We start from the raw sequence: 23,120 nt of genomic DNA, 5'->3' as shown, positions 1-23,120 counted from the left end.
TTAAGAACTGGGAGGGGAATTTGATCAAGGAGATTAGGAATGCGAGGACACAGAGAGTGTGATATCGTAAGAGCTATTAGGAGCAATACATTGCGGATTGCAATACTAAGATTATTGTAGCCAAGGTTAATGACATCACATCCTAACAGTAAATGAAATACAAATAAGTATATAGAAGGGATTATTGCAGTAATTGATGATATGTATTGACTCATTTAATTCTATAGTAAATTATATAATTAATATAGGTTTGACATATGAGGAAATAAATGAAATAAGCTACCTCATGTCACATGTTAATAAATGGCAATCTAGAATTGCAACTTGTAGCAATTAGGCTTGATTGTGTAGGGACCCCCCAGAGGACTTGAGTAGCACTTCTGAGTGTGACCCAGAGATCGCTGAGGCCCAGTGTGAGGTCCAGGTGGGGTAGCTGTCCCCTCCTTTTTAGTGTTGTTCCCCAGCTCTGCTTCCCAGCCACTACATACTAAGCATCTTTGTCCTGCCAACCCTTTCCAAAAAGCTCCTTTTTTGGAGTCAGAAAACCATTGACTAAGTCACCTCAAACTGTGGGTTAAATCAAAACTTCCCTCCTTGAAATTGTGGGCATCAAATGCTGTGTCCCAGCATCAGTAAATTTGACTAACATAGAGACCAAATCTCATCACTTCAGAGCCATGCATGAGATTATATTCCCCACTCTTACATCCAATCCCAATTGTTTTACCTCAGTGACTGCCACCTTCATACTCCAAATTTTCCAAAGCAGAAACCTAAGAATTATTTGACACTCTTCATTTGCCTTACTACATTATCCATGAGGAATCCTATTCTTATGTTCTTGATCTTGTGTCTTTTTCTAGTGCTCACTTGCTCATATGCCGTGCCTACAAGTTTTCTCCCAAGGCTATCCCGTTAGCAGCCCTGCTGAACTTGTCTTTCCCTCCATCCCCTGTGAGGTTTTTTATCCACATTCTAAAATGAAAATATAAGGGCCAGCCTGATAGCTCAGCAGACTAAAGCATCTGCTTAGGTAGAACGCAGTGAAGGTGTTTGATCCCTGGCGTGTAGTGCTGGCCCCACCCATGGGGGTGTGCTGAGACAGCAATTGAGACTGGCGTGGTGAAAAAATCCTGTAATCCCAGTGCTTGGGAGGTTAAAAACAGGAGAATCACTAGGAGTCCAATCCATGCAATGAGACCCTGTAGACCCTGTAGATCTTGAACTAAATACGTAAGAAAGAGAAAAGAAATCTGATACTCAACTGATGAAGCTTTTCCTTAGCTTTGACTCTAAACTCCGAGATCAGTTTCTAAGGAATATAAACTTAGTATGTGTCTCTAATTACTGGCTGGTACTCACATAACTTTGTGTCATAACAGTACAGTACCCCACAAGGTCAAAATCCATGACAATAGTCTACTACTACTGATATTCTAGAATATCTCCAGAGTTATCCAAATTTTAAAAAGTTATATGACTCTGCTCAGATTCCTGTCCATCTCCACCACTTGTTATTCACTTTTGTTTACTTGTTGAGTGGATACACACTTGTTAATATGTGCCCTATTAGCATAACCTCATCACATGTGGTAGGGTTTTTATAAGCATCCTATATGGATTCTATAGGTTGGCAGTTATAATAATGTCTATTGCCACAAAATGGGTCTACATCCACTATTCTGCAACTAGAATCTCTATCCCATGGAAAAATATCACCAATGCCTCCACACATCAGTTATAATTACTGTTTTCTTCAGTTGCAATTGGTGTATTGGCTATTTTTACAGTACTGTAAGGAGCTTATATTTCTTAAAATACACTCGTCATGAGGTTTATAGCAGGGTTTTTCCATGAACATGCTTCATTACATATACTAGTTTCCTTGAAAAATTTACTGGCAAAAAATTTTATACTTGTAGTCTATTTACTGCCATATTTAGGAGAAGCTAGAACTATCTAAAACGCAAGCTTTCTTTTCAGTCTTGTTTGGCAAGCAAATGTAGAGCAATCACATAGAAGAAGGTAACAGAGTCATAACTTTCAGTCAAAATTCACAGTATAAGATTCTTGATAATAAACTTGGTAAAAAGCCTTTAACTCACCACAATCAACTGTCAAAATAAATTTTCTCCTTGTAATTAATGCACTACAATGCATTCTTGGTTCTGGCTACAGACCCCATCCTGAAATCTTGGCTCTCCAATCTTAGATGAAGTGACATTGTAAAATAATAATAGTTTCACTTTGAGCACGTACATTTCAGCACATGAAATCTAGCTCCTCTTTTGAGTTCTAAATTATACATCTAACACAAGACAGACAGGGACTCTGTTCTTTAGCCGCTTGTAGTTTCACTTAATTTAAAATGAGCTTCACTATAACAATATTGACCTGCATTGAAAGGCTTCTAACAAAATAGTCATAAGAAATCCTTCATTGCAGTGAAAAGTATGGTGAGTGTGTTCTGCGTTATCTGCAGAAGTCACTTTCTTCTTACCTTAGTGTGTTATCCTTAGAAATGTGTAAGCCATGACTGTCATGTTTTATTTTCTGTACTTTGGAAGCTTGGAGTTAAAATTATACCCATCTTCCTGGGGACAACCTGCTTGGGCCCCTTTCCTGTCCCTCTCTTAGACAGGAGACTTATTTCCCTCAATAAATATATTCTGCTTATAACCTAAAAAAAATGAAATTATGCCCATCTTTCATTTGATGTTGAGGTACATGTTATTTACTTATATGCGCTACCATACTTTTATTGCTATCCAATCCCTTTACTATAACACTCTCCACTTTAAGATTCTCAGTACTCAAGTGACTTTTGAATATATATATATATATATATATATATATATATTTGTGGTCACAGAAATCAATAAAGTAGGTTGTAAAGATTCTTAGAGTAATCTCATAGAAGAAAGTATAAGTTTTATCATCTCTAAAACTATATTTAACTCTAACAGCCTCTCTTTGTATTATTTAGAGAAATTAGTTCTGTAGAGGTATACATATTTTTTTCACTGATTCTTTAGTTGGGAAACTTTCATTTAATTGATTCTTTCACCATCAGCCAAAAAAAAAAAAAAAAATTGAAATGCATCATGTAGACACTACATTTAAACTCTATTTTTGAAGACTTAAATGAAGCAGGTAGACCATTTATATTAGATTTAGCTCCATAATTTAATTTAGATTTAACTGTGCATAAAAATCATTATTTTATTACTACTCAAAAGCAAAGATTTTACTCTGTAAAAGGAAGGTGTTGGGGCTGGGGAGATGGCTCAGTAGAATAAGCACTTCCCTGGCAAGCTCAAGGTCCTGAGTTCAATCCCTGCTTCTCAAAAAAATAAAAGAAAGGTGTTAACTATGTAATGTTTTGATATCTGTATTTTAGGGTTGAAAATTACAACATAGGAATGCTGTAATATTAATATTCTGACTGTTTAGATATGTGGTCATAGCCTCTTGTGTAAGTATCCACTATTCATATACTAATTGCTGGGTCTTTAAGATCAATATTGATACACAGTGTGCACAATAGATGCAGGGCTAGATCCCTTCTGCTTTAATTTCTTCCTTCTTTGCTTCCTTCTTATCCCTTTATCTGTCTTTTTCTTTTTCTTTTTTTCCTACATATTGGGTATAGCGTCCTGCTACGCAGCTCAGATGTGCAGTGATCCTCCCATGTTTAGCCTCCCCAGTGCCGGCATTGCAAGCACTCACCAGCTAAGCACTCCTGGGGGCGGGCTCTGTGTGGCATGTGGTGTGAGGGACCAAACCCGGGTCTCTGCCCTTGACAAGCAGGCACTTAGACAGCTGAACTATCTTATTGGCCCGCTCCTTCTTCTTTCATTCCTTCTTTCCAATTCAAAAGAGCAACAAGTGAATTACCTGTGCAATCATGGAACTTCAGAACATCCTATAGTGCTTATGTGTAAATGTGAGGCTGGCGAGACAGCTGAGGCAGAATCTGCAATAGTGAGCACATGGTCATTTCTTGTCAGGGAGGTGTTCTTTATGGAAAATAAACTAAAGATGATTTGGCAACTTTTAGGCTGTAGAAAAACAATTTTATTGTCAGTGTGATTAAAAATAAATAATTTTGAAGCATGAAGCAAAATAATATGAGAGTAATAATGTAAGATTTTGATATGAATGGGCAAAGAGAACTCGGGGGAAGATAATAGAAAAGCTAGATTATTAGGGTTTGATTTTATTTCAGAATAGATAATTTCCATAAAATAGTAAGATCCACTGCCCAGCCGTTGACCCACTAATCCCCCAAGGGAGTTCATTATATGTTAGAACTCAGTGTGATTGATTATTATCCTTAATACTACCCAAGGTAATTGCAGAATCTTGATGAAAGCGTTGCTATATGACTGCAATGAATAGGAGTGGAGGAGAGAGTGTAGCTCTCACGAGCCTCTAGTGTGGAGAGAATTTTACGTGGGGAATGAAAGAACAATGGTTTAAATAGAAATCCATGAGATTTGCCTTAGAGATAGAAACCCAGTGATGAAAACAGAAAGTGACCACCACGATTCTCAGGAGCCTTGCTGGTAAGGCGCAATGATTCAGAGAGGAAAAAGGTAATGTGGTCGAGCCAGTGTTTCCAAAGGACTTAGTGCAAAGTCTTAGAAAAAGATGCGGTGCAGAAGAGTAGCAAGAAGGAAATAAGCAGGGAAGAAGGACAGCCAGAGCGCAGAAGACTGCATACCGGAGCTCGCCCACGAATCCGGACAGCAAGTCACATTCATCAAATAGTTCTAGAATGATGATAAATGGATTTTTTCTAAAATATAAAAATATCTGTATATGTCAGTAATAAGCAAGCAATCCAATACAAACGAGAAAGACCTAGCTATGAATTGACATTCATGTACAAATACTAAATGAATGAATACATACTTAGCTCATTACTCATCAGGGAAAGGATTATTGCAGTACCACATATTAGTACTCACCTTGGCAACACATATAAGGTATCATGGGATGGTATCTACCTCCATCCAAATAATTCAGGAAATGAAAATGAACAGGCATCACTAAGAAGCAAAGTGGTGCTCCCAGATTGCAGAAAAGAGTTACTCGGTTCAACTGCTGCTTGACAGTTTACCTCAAATATATGAATTCTAGCTCATCACTAATTTCATGTTAAATAAGTCATTAACATTATTTTTTCTTGTACTTTGTTTTAAGAAAGAAATGGAATGCATTCATTTATGAAAATTGCTTAAAATTAGGCCTAGTGTGTTGAAAGTACTCAGACAATATCATCTACTCTAAGTAGTGTGCTGGCACTGAAAATGTCAACTGAACCTCTTATAAAATAACTACATACACCATAAATGGTTTTTTAACAAAGAAAATACTTAATACCTATATAGTTGCATATTTAAAATATTTATAAAGAGGATCTTGTTAAAATTTGCTGTCTGGGGGCAAGGGATATAGCTCAGGGGCATAAGCACCTGCCTGGCAAGCACAAGGTCCATAAACGTAAAATTTGCTACTTAGGTTTTATTATTTTTTATAATTAAACTGAGCATACCATGTATCTTAACACTTAAATTAATATAAATGAGCATTTATATGTTTTATGTACTGTGGAACATCACTAGTAATGAGAGCATATTCTCAATACATGAGTAAATAATTTAGATGAATCACTTTATATCTTTGCAATCTTTTATTATCAGCAATGCCTTAGCGAATATCTCTATGAGACATGGCTTCTAATTTCTCTTATTTTTGTCATTCTAGACTTTTTTCCTGTAAGAGTCAGATTTTATAAGTTTTTAGTTTTTTTCTGTAGTATAAATCCATCTAAGCATCAGAAAAATTGTGACTGAGATATATTCTAATGCAGAAAATTTGTTTTGGAATCAGCAGTATAAATTGTTCATTTAACTTCAGATGACAATTAGATCTCATAGAGAATCCTATCAGAATATCTAATAAAATTGGCATTCAGTACCAGAAAGTATTTTGATGTAAAATCATAATTATATTGAGCATGATGTTTTCTTGGGCTGATTGTAGTGTGTTCTTCCTGGAATATATTCTCATAGTATAATAACCCACTATTTTTTAGAATGAATAGAGTTTGTAAAAGTACCAATGTGGTAAATAATGAAGCCTATTAGTTCACAGAGAAGCTAAAACTTTTCGGAAGTGTAAGTTCTAAAGTCGTTCTCCAGGTCCGATTCCAACAGTCCCGGGTCTTCCTCCCTTCTCCCTCATGCAGCTGCGACGAGGCCAAGTTGTGTTAGGACTGAAGCCGCTCTGAGGGATCTCTCCGGGTAGCACCCTCCTAGGACCATATGCCATATTAACTTCTCCTCTGCTCTTACTCACTCTTCCACAAGTTGAAGATTTCTAAATTCTATATTGTAAATATGGTGATTAGGTCTTAAATAGCATCGTGTATGTGAAATCTCTCCCTAGAACATGTGTTAAACTAAATCATTACTCAGAATGGCAGAAGTTCTGTAAGGGAGTTAAGTACGGCGCAGCTCTTCTTCACAGCATAGTATTATGGGATCTCTCTGGTTTCAATATTTTTTTTCCATCTTTCACTTATCTCTAACCAGACTTTAAAGTAATGAATCCTATGCTAAGCTTCATACAATTAAAAGAGGGAAGAGGCTTGTGAAATCTATGATTCTGAAATGTGGATCATGAATTCCCCACAAGGTGTTCCCTGCGATAGCTGCACAACTTCCAGAAGTACAGTGTGGTGAGGAGGAGGAAAGCCTAAGGGTGAATCTTGCTGCGCTGAGCTTGTTTTTATATCAATTTGGTTGCTTCACTCTTCTTTTTATTTACCTCCTTAACCTTTAATCATGGTTACTAAAATAACCTATTTCCTTGAAATTTTTTAAGCAACTGACCAATGGTTTGTACCTAAGCAATTTTCTTTCTTTCTTTCTTTTTTGTTGAAAGAGTAAGGATAAAGTACATTGTCAGGTCTCACTAAATGTTTCATCAATGTCATTACTTAATATTCATTTAATTAATATTCATTATAGATCAATTCATAATTGTCATCATAGTAATGACAGGCAAAAGAAACCTTACTTTTTTCCATATTTTGAAAATCCAACTCAGACTCAATTTCAGGGTATTATGCATAAGAGACAACTCAGATCCTTTTATGTATGAAATTTGGATCATGAATTCCCCGCAAGGTGTTCCCTGGGATAGCTGCAGAACTTCCAGAAATTTTAATGTAAATTTAACAATGTATGGGATCAACTTCCCACTGAAGCCCTAGAGTGCTACATTGTTTATGTTATACTGTAAATGGACCTCAGTTTTCATTTGAACTATATTTTATGTACATACAGTTTAAAGAACAGAAAGGAGGAAAAGGGGAGACAGGAAAATAACCATCCCTGCACTTGAGGTACGAATCATTTTCATTTACATTGCAGTAGTCAGGTTGGCTTTTGGGGGGTTCTGAGGAACCCATTTTTATGCTGATTTGGTGTATATTATGTAGAAATGTATTTTTCTCCTTTCATGGCACATGTCCCACTTTCTATAATATATTAATTCCCTAGTTTACTAGAGCAAGAATTCAGGTGAGTTGTCATCCGTTGGGGGGCAAAAGTCATTTTTAGCCTTCATTGTGTGTTACAGAATCCCTATCAGTAGAACAGCTCTTCATTTTCATGTACAATACAATTTCATGTGTTTTCACCTGGGTTGAATTTTTTAAAAATTTTTTTTTATCTTTTTGTTTGTTTGTTTGTTTGGTTTGGTTTGGTTTGGTTTGGTTTGGGCTTGTAGTGACCCTTGTATCTCAGCCTACCCAGCAATAGGATTACAGGCATGTGCCACCATGCCTGGCTTCAATGCATGGCACTTCCAGGTTTCTGGGGCCAGCATGCAGTATTGGGCATCAAAACCAGGTCCTTGCGCTTGCCAGGCAGGGGCTTAGAAAGCCGAGCTATCTCTCCAGCCCCTGGGTTGGATTCTCGTCTGCCTCGTCTCCTAGTTACAAAATTATGTAAGTGTGTACATAGTCTCACTGTGTGAAATTTTTCTCCTCCTTCCTACTTCACCCATATTAATGTAACTTCTAACTGCAGCTTCACCCTAATCTGCTCTTTCCACCCGTACTGAATCCAATTGCTCAGCCTCAGGCTAGATTCACAAGCAGAAGTGCTGAAGCATGGAGTCAGCTTTGTGTGAGTGGGAAGACAGGCCATGCTCTTCAGAAACAATGTTCGATGGAGAGAGAGATAAGATGAAGAAGGGAAGAATGGAGACTGAACATAAAAATTCCTTCAGTCTTGGTGTAAGACATGATGGGCTTTGGTTCAAAAATCATAGCACAAGACTCTTTTAATTTAAGATTGGGGACCACTCTTATGTAACTTATCCTTGTCCATCTTCACCAGTCATGATCCCTCCAGGAAGTAGGCATGCCTGGATGAATCTGCCTCTGAGAGCAAGAAGGCAGCTTTGAGAACTAGGCATGGCTGTGAGCTCTCTGTGGTCCACACGCAGAGCAGCCACTGTGGCGCCCCAGCAGAGGGCCTGCTTTGGGCTATGAGCAGGATTTACTCCTTTCTGAAGTATGACTTTATTTTATTATATTTGTTTTTATTATATTTTCCATAATTCTTTTTTGCAAGCAGTAACTACTTATTGTATTGTCATATTTACAAAATATTACAAAGTACAATACAATTCTAATTCCCCATATGACATAAGGCAAGACAGAGTATACGAAAAGCATTTATTTCTATCTTCGGTATTAGAAATCTACATAAATCCACAGCATTTAAAGTTTCCAATACAAACTATTAAATGCAAACAAAGATGTAAGTGACAATTTCATGAAAATGGGGTTCTCTTTTTTCCTATGAAACATATGGGCCAATGAAACTCAACACAAATAGCACGTGCATCTGTAAGCAAGGAGTCTATTGATGGAGATAAACAATACACACCATAGCACTATCCACAGTGACAGTTTCCCAAGACCCAGTGGCACATAAGACTTCACAGGAGGGAACCTACTCTAGCAGCTCACCTTGCTGGTGTGACTCTACTGTACAGAAAATTGTATAAAATTCATAATTCTTCGTAGTGTTTGACACTTTCTGAATGCTCTCCCTTCATAAAGATGTGATTGACATAGAGAGAATTTTTAAATTTAAAAAATAGAATAAAATGCTCAAAGCTATTAATTCCCCCTGAAAGTACTCTCCCTTGCTTGGCGCACACTCATTGTCCTGCCCTTGACACTGCCGGAAGTGCTAGGTAGGCATTTTGTGTGACAGTCTTAGGTTGTGCTTCCTCAGCTGCCTCGGGGTCCTGAATTAGTCGAATGTGTTTGCTTTTAGTGGTCATTTTGCCTTGAAGGAGGATTCAGATGTTGTGTGAAGCCAGGTCTGATGGACGCTACTGCAGAAACAGGCCACTGTGCTTCACGAGTGTTGTGTGGCGCATGGCAGCAGTGCCCACATCAGACCTACGCAGATACTCACAAAACGCCCTTCCAGAGCGGCTCAAGGAAGTGGGGAAAATGATGTGATAAATATGTTTGAAGTGTGCAGGGACTTGTCGAAGAGGATTAATAACAATACATTAGTAAGGCCGGTGAGATAGCTCAGTGGACTAAGCGCCTGTTTTGGAAAGTGCAGGGACCTGTGGGCTCCGCAGACTCTGGCCCCAACCCCAGTGCGTGCTGAGCCAGCAACTGAGCCCAGGCGTGGTAGGGCATGCCTGTAATCCCAGCACTGGGGAGGCCGAAAACAAGAGGATCACCATGACTCTGAGTAAAATAGTGGGACCCTGTACCAAATACATAAATTGAAAAAAGGAGACTGGGTATGGTGGCGTTCGTTCCTGTAATCCCAGCTCTTGGGAGGCTGTAAACAGGTGGATCACCATAAATCTGATCTAGTAGTAAGACCCTGAACACCCTGTAGGACCTTCCCTAAAATAAAAAAATACATTATGTATTACCATTAGTTTTTAAATTAAAATATTCACCACATATTTTGATCATTTTGTATATTTATAATGTGTACCAACTGTATTTTTTCTAGTTTTTATTTTTCTTCTCCATACATGCTTTACCAGTGCTGTTAAATTCCTGGCTTCCAGCCAATCTTTAATATATGTTCTCCATTCTAATCTTATCTTGCTATATCTTCTTAAATTATCTCTTCTGGTTCAAGGACTTCAACTACCACTTTTGAATGTGTCCATGAACATTTTCTCCCTGGACCCATCTAGAATTAAGTGATCTTCATGCCATGAATTTCTTCCTCAATTCCCACAGCTCCCCATTGTTGAGAGAGCCACATCTGAATCCAAAAAGTGTCCTATGAAACTGTGCTTTGTGACTTCTGAATACGCTGCCCTTGTTACGAGTAGCTACATCAAAGGATTGATCTCTTTATCCAAAATTTTCTGTTCTGACACAGCCTGAACAATTAACCAATATTTTCTGAGTGGATGGATAACCCTGCCGGTCCTCGCGACTTCCACAGTTACCAGTCTTTTCTTGAGTCAAGAAGAAAATTTAGCCATGGAATTACTATTGGCTAAAAGTTAAGATAAATATGGCACAAGGAGGCACATTTAATCATTGATAATTAATAGTTGAATTTTATGGCTCCAAACTAATAAATTTCAGTTGAGAGTACGTGATGAAGCAGTATTGCTACAGGTGAAATCATCTTCATGTTTGGTGTCTAAGGTGGCATTTGAAGCATTTGATTATGAAATTTTGAAGCTTGTGACATCATGAGTTTTGTACTTCTGCAAGATATTAAACAGGTTATATCATGAAGTGCTTCATTTCTAAAATATTTACAGGTAGAGATTTTAAAGGAAATATTTTCAGAATTCTAGAAGAATCAAATTTCTCATCTACTAGTAAGTTATTTTTAAAATCAGATTTTTAAAATGTAGCTCAAGCAATATAGTATTTTATATAAAATATAACTATCTACTCAGTATACCTGAAGGAGATTTTTTAAATATTCATGTTGTATTTATAATATGATGGTCCTATTGGCAGAAATTACCCTATTAATGTCTTTTTAGTGAATATTACTCAAATACAACATTTTTGCAAGCAAATATGGCTAAGTTTATTACAGAAATTCTAAGAAACTTCTATGTTAAAAATAAACTCGTGTGGGGCTGGGGAGATGGCTCAGTGGAATAAGTGCTTCCTTGGCAAGTGCAAGGGTCTGAGTTCAATCCCCGGTTCTGCAAAAATAAATAAATAAATAAATAAATAAATAAATAAATAAATAAATAAGCTCATGTGAAGCAATCTATCTGCCTCTTTAGAAAGATTGGCCCATTATTTCCATTATTTTTAGTCTGCAAATAGATGGTCCAATATGTTAGTGGAACATTATGCTAAAACATACAGAAAAATGCATACAGATTTTTAAAACATATATATATATACATATATATATGCACACATACACATATAACATATACACACATAGACATAATAATAGTGCATATATACATATATATATGTATATATACACATATATGTCATACTATAGAGTTCATGATTCTTATATGGAAAATGATTATTTAAATCTAGTTAGAATTTGTTCTTAGGGGCTGGTGAGATAGCTCAGCAGCCTAAAGCACCTGCTTAAGCAAGCTTACACAAGCGTGCAGGGACCAGACTTCAATCCCCAGCACCACATACCATGTCAGCCCTGTTGCCAGAGCAGGCTGAGCCAGCCACAAAAAAAAGAAAGAAAAAACAGAAAAAAGAATTTGTGCTTAAACAACATATGAAAGTAGCAATTTGTATAGGGCTTAATTCATCAACATTTCGTTATGAAGCAGAATATATCGATTTGTAATTGGGAATGCCAAATTCTGAATATCAGAACCAAGTTTCATAAAATGTATTTCTAAGTCTAAGTAAAATTCTTTGGGAGATATGATAGCATTGAAAATTTGAAACATATATACAGAGTCTCAGATTATTGCATATTGCTGCTTAGAAGCCTTCTGTCAAAACATGTTATAACAACTTCATTAATGCTAATTATTCCTTATATAAGAATCATACTATTCAATATGTATCTACTGAATATACCTATAAGACAGGTTCTATAGAAACAGAGATAAATATCTTGTAGATACAATACTTCTCTGTGAACTGGCGGCTTCCTGTGGGATGTACCTTACATGACTTCCAGGTGCTGTCGGCATGTACTCCTTTTCACTGAGTTTTATATAGTCTGAATATGATATATTGTATATCCTTTTAAAAGAAGGTATTTTAAGTGCATAAAATGTTCTACTTATAGAAAATATGCTATTGAAAAAAATTGAGGTAGCTTAAGGCATGTTATTGAAGAAAAACATCACTCATAAAACTACAATTTTCTATGACTCACTCTTAAACTGTATCAGAAAAAAAGTATAACAATTTTGAATACAAAAACACAGGGTTATTTTGCTGAATTCACTCACCTATATTATTTAAGTGGCAATGGAATACCCATCTCTGACAAAACTAAACAAAAAAGGGGGATACAAATGAAGGACTATTTTGTATCTCTGTATACAAAATAGTTAGGATACATATACAGCTATTTTCTCTTAATTCAATGAGAAGAAAGATTTGTACTAATAGTGTTTGGACAGAATATTATGTCTGCATCTTGTACTATGAATAACCACTAAGAAGATAACAATATGCAATGTATTAATTATTGAAACTATCCTACTAATCGGTTTTGAAACTGTCTCATTGGCATTTGTTTCTGAATAAAATTAATAAAAAAAAAACACAGGGTGAACAAACAATTGCTCAGATATTTTCAGTTAAAAAAATCACTTTTGTCCACACAGTACATTCCATAGCATGGTGATATCTTTATAGAGTTATCAGAAAATAATGGTACCTCTAGAGTCCAACTGAATTCTTGAAGATTTTGTAAATTTCATGCCTTATACATTTTCAAGTGCTGTGACACACATTAGTGCATTTGCTCAGCATGCCTAGTACACTGATGTAAATCTCATTACGTGGCAAAGTTCACATTTGAGCTAAATGAGCTTAAACATAAGCTGTGCGTGCAGGTCTCAAATGATTGTCTCTCAATATATGTCACATACTCTTTACTGCTACCCTCCTTATTTCAGTAACATTTTAATTAATTCACACTGATTGAATAAGTGTACATTGAGACTTGTTTCCTAATGAGAGTGCATTTAGAGGAAAGGTTCTGCATCAGTCTGATATCCTGTGGGTAATTATGTTCTAATTACATGGTCAGGGGAAAAGAGTCTATAACTCAGTGCTGATATTGTTCGTTGGACCCAATTAATTACATCCACATAATGAAAGTTCATGATAAGGTTGACTGGCAGTCAGTGTAAATTTTAACTCAATTGAATCTTAACCTAATGTGAGTTCAGGACTGGATTTTAACCTCGTTATAAAGTGCTTTGGCATGAGATCAATGGGTAGTTTGAGGGAAAAATAATAAGAAAAAAAACCCCTATTTTTAAACTCCTTATTTTTACTTGAAAGCCTTCATGAAGGACGATGAAAAGAAAAACTAAGATTTAACTCTATATTGTCAATTATTTTCATTATCTTCAGTGTTTCTTTTTTATTCTGAAGGGGAGCACTACACTACCTATATGATGATAAATTTTTAGATCTGGCTCATGATTTATAGAAAGAAAGCATGAACCAGTCCAAAGGTTTATGGATTATTTTTCAGAATAAACAATTTATAGGTAGTAATCTCTTTTTTATGTATATTAATTTTATTGAGAAAGAAGTATCCATGAGAGAATTTCAAAACAGGTTGATAGGACAATTACAATAACTAATACATTGCATAGTCATCTTTGTAGTAGTTATTCATAGTACAAGATGCAGACATGAAATCTTGTAGCATCCTGTAACTCAGTGGTGTCCCAAATTTTCTGATACAGGTAGTAATCTCTTACCCAGATTTGTTGTGCAGGTCTAGGCACCAACTACCTTACCACTCAAACATATATCTATCTATCTATCTATCTATCTATCTATCTATCTATCTATATTTCATATAATATATTTACAAATTATTTTGTATATGTTCACAAATTAGTATCCATTTACATATGTATATTCATAAATTTGTATCTATGGATTATGTGCTAAAAATCTAAGATATAAGTAGCCAATAATAAAACATGGTTTAGAAGGTGAACATTTTGATAATCAGCTCTCTTTTCTTTTCCCTCAGTTTTAGCATTTTTTCTTTGCTTAAATTTTGGAAAGAATGGTATAAAGGATTCAGGAAAACAGCAGTGAGGAATCTGTTCCCCTTTCTCAGAACCCCACTTCTCTTCTGTCCCCTTTCCCTCCTTTATTTCCCTCTCTGATCTCTTCTGTCCACTCCCACTGCTTTCATTCTTTCATTAAAAGCCTCAGCATGGACATCATCATTCACAAAATATAAATCTGCTGGTTCTCATCTCTTCATAAGAAACATTTTTTATAAAGAAATTCTAAGTAGTCCCTTTTGCTGAGTTCTTAGACAGGCATTGGAAACCAAGGGAATCTTTTCAACTCTAATATTACTAAAGCAGTTCACAATGCATAGAGAATTACAAGCACCATATATAACAAATAATCCATATAAACTTAGGGGAAGGTACCAATGAAATACCAGCGAACACTGAGGGAGGTGAAGGGCAGTGAGGTGAAGACATCTACATAACTTACACACTACTTTCCAGTGCAAAAAGCAATCTTTCTTTACTACACAGCCACATCCTGCTCATTTGCACATTCATGCTTCAGCCCTAAGCAACTGGGGGTGCAGGGGTACATTATGACACACACACTGTACCAGCACGAGGCACCGGGGATCTAAGAGAATCTATAGAATCAAGAGAAAGGGAATAGAAATGGAGTGGAGAAAATCTGGCTAGAGTGAATCTCTCAGATTAAGTAAATTTTATAAAATTACTTTGTGGTTGTATAAATATATAGGAGTTCATATGATGAAGCAGAACTTAAAAATAATTTGAACTTTATCTCTTTAATCATATGGTCTTATAATGATTTTGTGATACCTACCTAAGTTGATTTTATTGTTCATTACTGATGACATCTATAATGGGAGAATCAAGTAGGTAGGCTGGGCCTGGGGAGATGGCTCAGTAAAATAAGCACTTCCCTGGCAAGCACAAGGGCCTGAGTTCAATCCCCACTTCCACACACACACACACACACACACACACACACACGCAAATTTTTTACAAAAAAAGTAGGTAGCCTGTACCATGAGGCACTTTTGTTCATTTTTCTAAGTGATTTTATATTTAAAAATGTATGTTTCAGAGGGAGTAAAATATTACCAAGAGATGATGGGTATATGTATCAATCCCTCTCACTTAATGAAATTAATAGATAGCACAAACACATATTAATAAAAATAATATAAAAGTACATGCTTGAAATGATCTGGACAGCTTCATAAAGGTATATTAATATTTTCATTGAAGATACTCATTGCCCTTGAAGTTTTCAAACATCAGTTAACTGTGAACACTGTATCTTGGTTGTATTACTTTTATGCACAAAAACATGCAAACACACTCACAAATATACACAGGGGCACATTTTTGTAGAGGAGTGAGAAGGATTCTCATACATCCTTTCCCCTCACATTCTTCGAAGTAAACACTGCTATATGGGAAGCTATCCTATGTGTGCACATAGAGAGGGACCGTTCGGTAAGTAACTGTAATTTACAAACAGTGAAATATTCCAGGTTACAATATTTGTAGCATTAACCTTCTGTTAAAGCAAATTTAAATTTTGACACAAGTGGGAAGTAGTTAGGCAGGAGTTCCTGGATAAGATTATAATATACATGAGTCCTAAAAGGCTTTTGCAGCTGTGTTTAACTTAGATATGTCAATGTTAGAGCAGAAAAGAAAAATAATTTACCAGTCTTCTGATTGAAGTATGTGGCCTACATTGAAATAACATGTAACTAAATATTTTAATAAAGACCTCAGTAGCATAAATGATTTCTCCCATCTCTCCTTTAAAGTATTCATTTATTTTGGGTGTGTGAAAATATGCACCCAAGAACACAAAACATAGTACAGTTTGAACAAATTATGAAACTACAATATAAAAGTGAAATTCATGGAATCCAAAATGTATTTAGTTTCTATATGCTAGAGATACCCGTTATGTTTTCTTATCATCTGTGATGGAAAAACAGCTCTGTCCTTCTCAAACTGAACCAGAGACCCACTTTATGAAGAAAATGATTTCTTGTTCAGGTTTTCTCTTTATTTCTCATTGATTTTGATACTATGTACACTTATTTGTACATGAAGGAAACTATTCATATGAAATGGCTTTATTTGGCTACTTCAGATTTACTCCTGCACCAAGTTAGAGTGTTAAATTACTCTATGCTGATGTGTAAGCTAATTATGATTGACACACGCATATTTTTAATAACCATCAGCATTTGGAAATAAGCGTGTTGCTAAATCACTTAAAAATGGAAAGCTGGTTAACAAAATTCAGGAAAAATGTCTTGTCACATCTTCTGTTGGTCAAATAATAGAGTATAGATTGGAGAAGCAATATGCTGACACTAACTTTATTTTGGGGTGATTTCAGTTCTCTTTTTGGTTGGTGTATTTCCCAATCTGAAGATTGGGGTATCTTGACTTAACAGGAAGATTACATGAGGTAAAAAATGTGAAAACTAATTTTAAAAATACAAATACTCTGTATAAGTCTTAATTTTGTTGATTTTATGTTGGTTTTAAAGTAATGGATGACCCTTTTAATGTGAGCACTGGGTTCCTGTTATGTTTTAACTAAGTGAAACCTCCAATAATCTCCACCAAAGCTTTGTCTTTGTCCTGTGACAGTTTAGATTAACTTGTCAATTTAAAATGATTATACATGAGAAAATATGAGGACAAGAAATATTCTAATACTTAAGAATAATAGAATTTTCAAAAATTATTTGATATTATATTGAACTTCATAAATGCCTCAAAGGCAAATGCATCTTTTAAACTCATTATCTGTACTGTGTATTCTATTTAATATTAAATGATACTGATTAAATAAAATCAATCACATTCCTCTGTAGTCACACGTCCCATTTGATTGAATAAAAATATAAAGTTCCCGTGTTAATTCTGATTAAAAATATATTGCTTTTAGAATTATATGCTCGTGATAATTTTCAGAAATTTAAAACATCTACTCTACTCAGGACCGGCCATATAGCTCAGCGGATTAAAGTGCCTGCAAACAGGTGCAGGGGTGGTGGGGTTCGATCCCAGGCCTGCCATGCCGGCCCCTCCTCTCCCTCCCCCTCCGGGCGCACTGAGATGGTGATTTGGACTGAGTGTGGTGGCGCGCACCTGTAATCCCAGCTCTTAGAAGGCTATAAACAGGTGGATCAATATGAGTCCAGTCTAGTAGTGAGACCCTGAACATCCTGTAGACCCTTCCCTAAAAAATACCCCCCCCAAAAAAGAAAAGAAAATTACTGTATTCATCCTTGATGCTGAAAAATACGTACAGAAGTCTGACAGAAGGAATACAATATCTTAATTTATTTTTTATTTTATTTGTTTATTTTAATCAAGGATATACGAGGTGTTCAAGGTCTCACTACTAGACTGGACTCATAGTGATGCACCTTTTTTACAGCCTCCCAAGAGCTGGGATTACAGGCGTGTGCCACCACACCCAGTCTTAATTGCAGTCACAGCGCACCCCGGCCAGTGGGGCCCACACTGCAAGACAGGGATGGAATCCCGGGCCTCTGGGCCTGCTTGCAGGAGCTTTAATCTGCTGAGCTCTTTGACCGGCTCCTTAATTTATTTTCTAACATATTGTTACTTTAAAAAACAAACCAGCAAAAAAACCCTAGGCACCGTGATTTACTTTTGTAACTCAAGAATATATACTGTTTGCCTAAACACTGCGGGCGTGTGCAGTTTTTGCTCACCTGGTTCCTTTGTGAATTGCTAGTGTTGCTCTCCCAGTGCTGCTCCGGACTGGCGGCACGCTCACTCCCCTACTAATTCTATCGCCGTCTGAGCCCTCGATTTCGCTTGCTCTTTTTTCTCATCCTTACTCAACTGCCTTCCTACTGTCAGAGAAGTAATGACGAGCCGCCATCCTCCTGCCTTCTGCGTGTCATCGCATCTCAGTGCGCTGCCACAGTTGCTGGTCTGAGTTCCTACTACTCTGAGAAAGGAGAAGCATTCAACCTTGGTTATCCAAGAGTCTCTATGGCAGAGTGTTCCTTGTATCCCGCCCTGTCTCCCTGTTGTCTTTTTAAAAAAATGTAGTTAGTGCGGGGGTCTACAGGGCCTCACTACAGACATGGGACTCAGTGATCCTCCTATTTTCAGCCTCCCATGCCCTAGAATTACAGGCTTGCGCCACCACGCCTAGTCTCAATCACTGTCTCAGTGCACCTCCAGGGTGGGGTCAGCACAGTGTGTTCTTATTGAACCTCCAGCCCTATGCCTGCCTAAACTGGTGCATTAGTGTGCTGAGCTATCTGGCTGGCCCTGGTTGTCCTTTTTTTTTTTTTTTTTTTTGGTCTGGCTCAACCTGCTTCAAGGGCAGGTCTGGTAGGTAAGGCAGATGGAGATGGGGATTAAACCACAGTATCCTGCTTCTGACTGCATTTCCATGAACAGGTCCTTAAACAACTGAGCTAATCGGCAGGCCCCCCTTGCCCTGCTTGTCTTAAAGTGGGATGTTTCTGTGTGGCCTTTGCCCTTCTGACCACAACTCTGTTTCTGTTTAGGGCCCTCTAGGGCTCTGCATTGAGATGTTGGTGAACATAAATATATACCTGTGCTTCTCCACCATTAGGCGCAAGGGAAGAAAGGAACCCGGGAAGCATACAGTTCTTGTCTTGTGGCCCAAAGCCTCATCTGTAATTACTTTTAAAAAATGATTATTTTTTAACAATATTCTCTTTGCTTCTGTCTGCCCCTATCTTACAGTAGCCTATGCACAAAACTATGTTAACATACATATTATATTTTTTATGAAGCTGACTGTTTTGAAAGTAAATTGCATAGAATATAATACTGTAGTGCTAACTCCTGCAGCAGTCACCCTCTAAGACTGAGGACAACTTCCTATGCAATGACATCATCATTATGCTAATACCTAAGAAAACTGTCCTTACTTTAGTAATATTAATCATTCTCCTGTGTGTATCTTAATGTCCACAGTTGCCCCTAAAATTTCTTTTGTAACTTTCATTTACATTATTGGGGAGAAGTTGGTCACAGGATCTATCTGAGCAGATTGTATTGTATTGCTTCTTATGCTGAACCGCTTGGGTACCCGTAACGTCTCGCTGGAATTTCCTATGAATAGCACTCTAAGACATGGGCGGAAGGTGCACATGTTCTTCCAAGCTGAAGGCATCTGAAACCTGCTCTGGAGGCTACTTGAGCAGTGTTCTCTTTTGATTGTTTGAGAATCTCAGAGGCTTCTGGTCCTTAGTATAAAATAGGATAAGTATACCTAAGAGAAGCCCTTAATCTGGATTTGAGGGAAAGCACACGTTCAGAGTTGATGAGAGGGACAAAAGGCTTGCACTGACATCTTGCAGTGTTCATTCAGACCTTCTGCTTCAATTTTGAACTGGAAAAGAAAGTAGCTTTGGACTACACTTGGTTGAAACCAGTGCAAACATTTTTCTCACTGCGCCTCGTCAAGGCTATTATGTGCACAGACTTAGACTGAGAAGTTAGGCATATTATTCAAAAGAGAAATCTCTCAATGAAATCTTAATGGAGCTTCTTGTCAATGTATCCTCAAAACAATTTCAAAGGGACAATTATTTCTGTATGAGTCTCTGGTCTATGTGATGGTCGCTCCTTTGGATTGCGTGTCTGGAGCTGCAGTGTAGGTATATTATAAATGTACACTTTATTTTATGCCTGAAAACCTTACTTATCTCTAGGGATGCCAGATGTACCCTCCCCTTCCATGGTACTTTTAAATATATTGATTCCTCAGGTCTGTCACTATCTGTGAAAACAGGAGGGTGTCGAAGTTCATAACTACATCAGATGTAGTGTTCTTTCGCTTATTCTTTTGGTTCCTGTGCTTTCCTGAAGTTATAATGAGTAAGGTGTTAAAATATCTGTGTTCTGAGAATTGTCATACTCATCTTCAGATCTAAGATCTTCCTGGATCCTTCTTCACTCAGCTTATATTTGTGGAAGAAAATGTATGCTGGTGCCCATTTCTCTTTTGGGGACACAAGAAATCTAAGGAGTTTCTAGCTTTTCATCCAACATTCATGTTTGCCTACATCATGGGAAGATTGTATCAATAATTATGTGTGTGATTCATCAGATATTCTTGAAAACTTGTCATTTAACAAACTTTTCTTTTTGATGCATATATGCAAGTATATACACACGTGTGCGCACACACACACACACACACACACACACAAAACCTTTCCAATATGACTCAGCAAGAGGGTGATGGTGCAGAAAATGAAGACACACAGTTATGATGACCATGGCTCATGTAGCTCGCCACTTCTTTTAAAACTATTCTCAATTAAGATCTCATTACTTAATTATATGTTATCTTTATTGATATTGGTGGATTATTTTTCTTCTTTCCAGAGTATAATGAAGTAAGATCAGCCCCATGCACTGTGTTTATATCCAAAGGCACTGAATAGTTCACGAAGGAATGGGAGTTAGGCTGGAAAAATAAAATAGAGAAAGAATAAAAAGAAACCTTAAAATTTAGTGGGAAGTATATATGAAGGATAAATGTACCTGGAAATTGAGTTCTGCCAAAATAAGAATGTAAAGAATGAACGTTGTAGAGTGATTTGGGAGTTATCCAGGAATGTTGTTGGTACACTTTGAGTACAATCAATTGTGTTTTGGATAAATAATTTGAAAACCAAGCCTACTCTGCATTACAGTATTTTTTACTGAATGAAATTATATTAATTTATTTAGACCATAGCAAATATTAGAGCAAGGCAATGTATTTTGAGTTATTCATTTATTTCACAAAATTATACTGATACAATAATCTTCATTGATGCTTTGTTTTCACTTGACATTTATCTTTTCAGATTTAATATGAACTTCTCTTTTTCAGCAGAATCTGCCCACTTCAGGAGTTTCAGTTCCTGAGGTGCGTAAACAAAACACACAAACAAAAATTGTTCACCCCTGCAATTATAGTTCATTAAACACATATTGTTATTGTAAAATGTGTTGTACTGGATGAATGATAGAGTAATATTAATTTATATATCTTAATTTTCAATATTTTGACATGTGTAAATTAATTTCTTTAGATTTACAGAAATAAAAGACTTAAAATTTTCCAATCTGAATTTGTTAGAAAAATTAGAATTACAAGAAATTATGTAACAAAAATTATGCGGAGAAAAACAGCAGTTACTTTGCAAAGAGTTTTGATCAGTATATAAAAGAGCAACATTTCTATTTCATGTTACAATATAAATATATTGAAGGAAAATTCAAAACAATTCAATTCCTTTGAGTCTCAAAATGCATGTATTATTAATAGTATGTGGGGAAAACCTTGCTAATTTTGAAGTGTCTGTTATTTGAAGAGTACATTTGTATCAATCATGCAGTACATCACATTGCATGAAAGTCATTGGAATAAAATATAGTCACAGAATAAATTTCTGTTATTTTGAAAATAGCTGTAAGTTTTGCCACAGCACTTATTTTTAGTAAAGTGCTCACTTTATCTCTGCGTTCATGAAGTAAATCCCCCAGTGTTCTGTGACAATATTTTTTTTATTATCTCTCATTCTGATCTCTCCAAGAAATGCCGTAACACTACTTCTTGCCCTAAAATTGTACTTTTTAAGAGAGAGATACCTATACGTATATCTCAGAAGAATATGAGTTTAACTCAAAATGACATAATTGAATAAAAGTAAAATGTTGTCCCCTCCCCATCAAGAACTAGTTTTCTAATCAGTATAGATTGTCTGACTAAATAAAAATGAGATTTTCATTTTTATCCAGATAAATACTTGAAAATATACTAGAAGATATTCTTAAGTATTTCTTTTTTAAAGATATGTTAAACTTATGTTGTGTTATTTAAATGAGTTAATGATATTATGATCATGAAAAAATTTTAAAAGTTATTTTTGTTCTAGAAATGTAGCAGTGTGCCATTTCATTAATTATTTACATGTGAGTGGATTATTGTCATATCACCAACTTCACCATTTTTGCTCATTATCCAAGTGTGAATATAGGCATTGGTTTTAGGAAGTAAGTTACTTTAAGTTTTTATACCTCCAAAGTGTCTTCCACAAGGCCTGCCAAATAGCTCAGCAGATTAAAGTGCCTGCAAGCAGGCTCAGGAGCCTGGGGTTTGATCCCCAGGCCTGCCATGCTGGCCCCGACCCTGGGGGCACACTGAGAGGGCAATTGAGACTGGGTGTGGTAGCGTGCGGCTGTTACCTCAGCTCTTGGGAGGCTGTAAACAGGTGGGTCACTATGAGCCCAATCTAGTAGTGAGACCCTGAGCGCCCTGTAGACCCTTCGCCCCCCAAAAAAAACCAGTCATCCACATATGACTATATAGTTTAATTAAGACTGAGGCAACATCAGAATTTCTATTTCTATATTTATTATGCTTTAAGCATATCTTACTGATATAAAATTTTCAAAAGTTTCTCCTCATTACTTATTTTCTGGCAAGATCTATTGATTTACATTGATTAACATTTTCACTATTCCTCAGAATCACTACATGATTTTCTTTACACATTTTTCTATAGCCAGGTATGGATCCAGGCATGACGGAGTGCAGGGATGCACGCGTGTGCGCTCTCGGGCAAGGACACCTAAGTTCCATCATCAGGAGCAAATGTTCTAGGCTGAACTGTCACGTGGCTAGTATGTCTGTGGGAAATCGGAAAAGCATATGAAGAGAATGAGCTGTAGCTTACAGCGTATGAATGCGTAATCTCTGGCTGCACAGTGACTGTAGGCTCAAGGGGGTTTTCTTTATTTCCCAAACCTTATAT

The 23,120-nt window shown here is 36.5% G+C and overlaps 1 protein-coding gene across 2 annotated transcripts in view; it reads left to right on the top strand.

Moving 5' to 3' along the window:
* The window catches only part of Dgkb (diacylglycerol kinase beta), a 705,005-nt gene that overhangs the window by 227,947 nt on the left and 453,938 nt on the right, over positions 1-23,120 (top strand). Inside the window, exon 13 of one of the 2 annotated variants that reach the window (XM_023709933.1) lies at positions 21,197-21,229. The exons of the other annotated variant lie outside the window; for it this stretch is intronic. Within the exon in view, the coding sequence (XP_023565701.1) occupies positions 21,197-21,229 (33 nt within the window). The remainder of the gene's footprint in view (positions 1-21,196; positions 21,230-23,120) is intronic. 2 annotated transcript variants of the gene reach the window in all.

This window comes from Octodon degus, unplaced genomic scaffold, assembly GCF_000260255.1.
Source record: "Octodon degus isolate 3935 unplaced genomic scaffold, OctDeg1.0 scaffold00015, whole genome shotgun sequence".
NCBI lineage: Eukaryota > Metazoa > Chordata > Mammalia > Rodentia > Octodontidae > Octodon > Octodon degus.
This window is presented reverse-complemented; position numbering and strand designations above follow the sequence as displayed.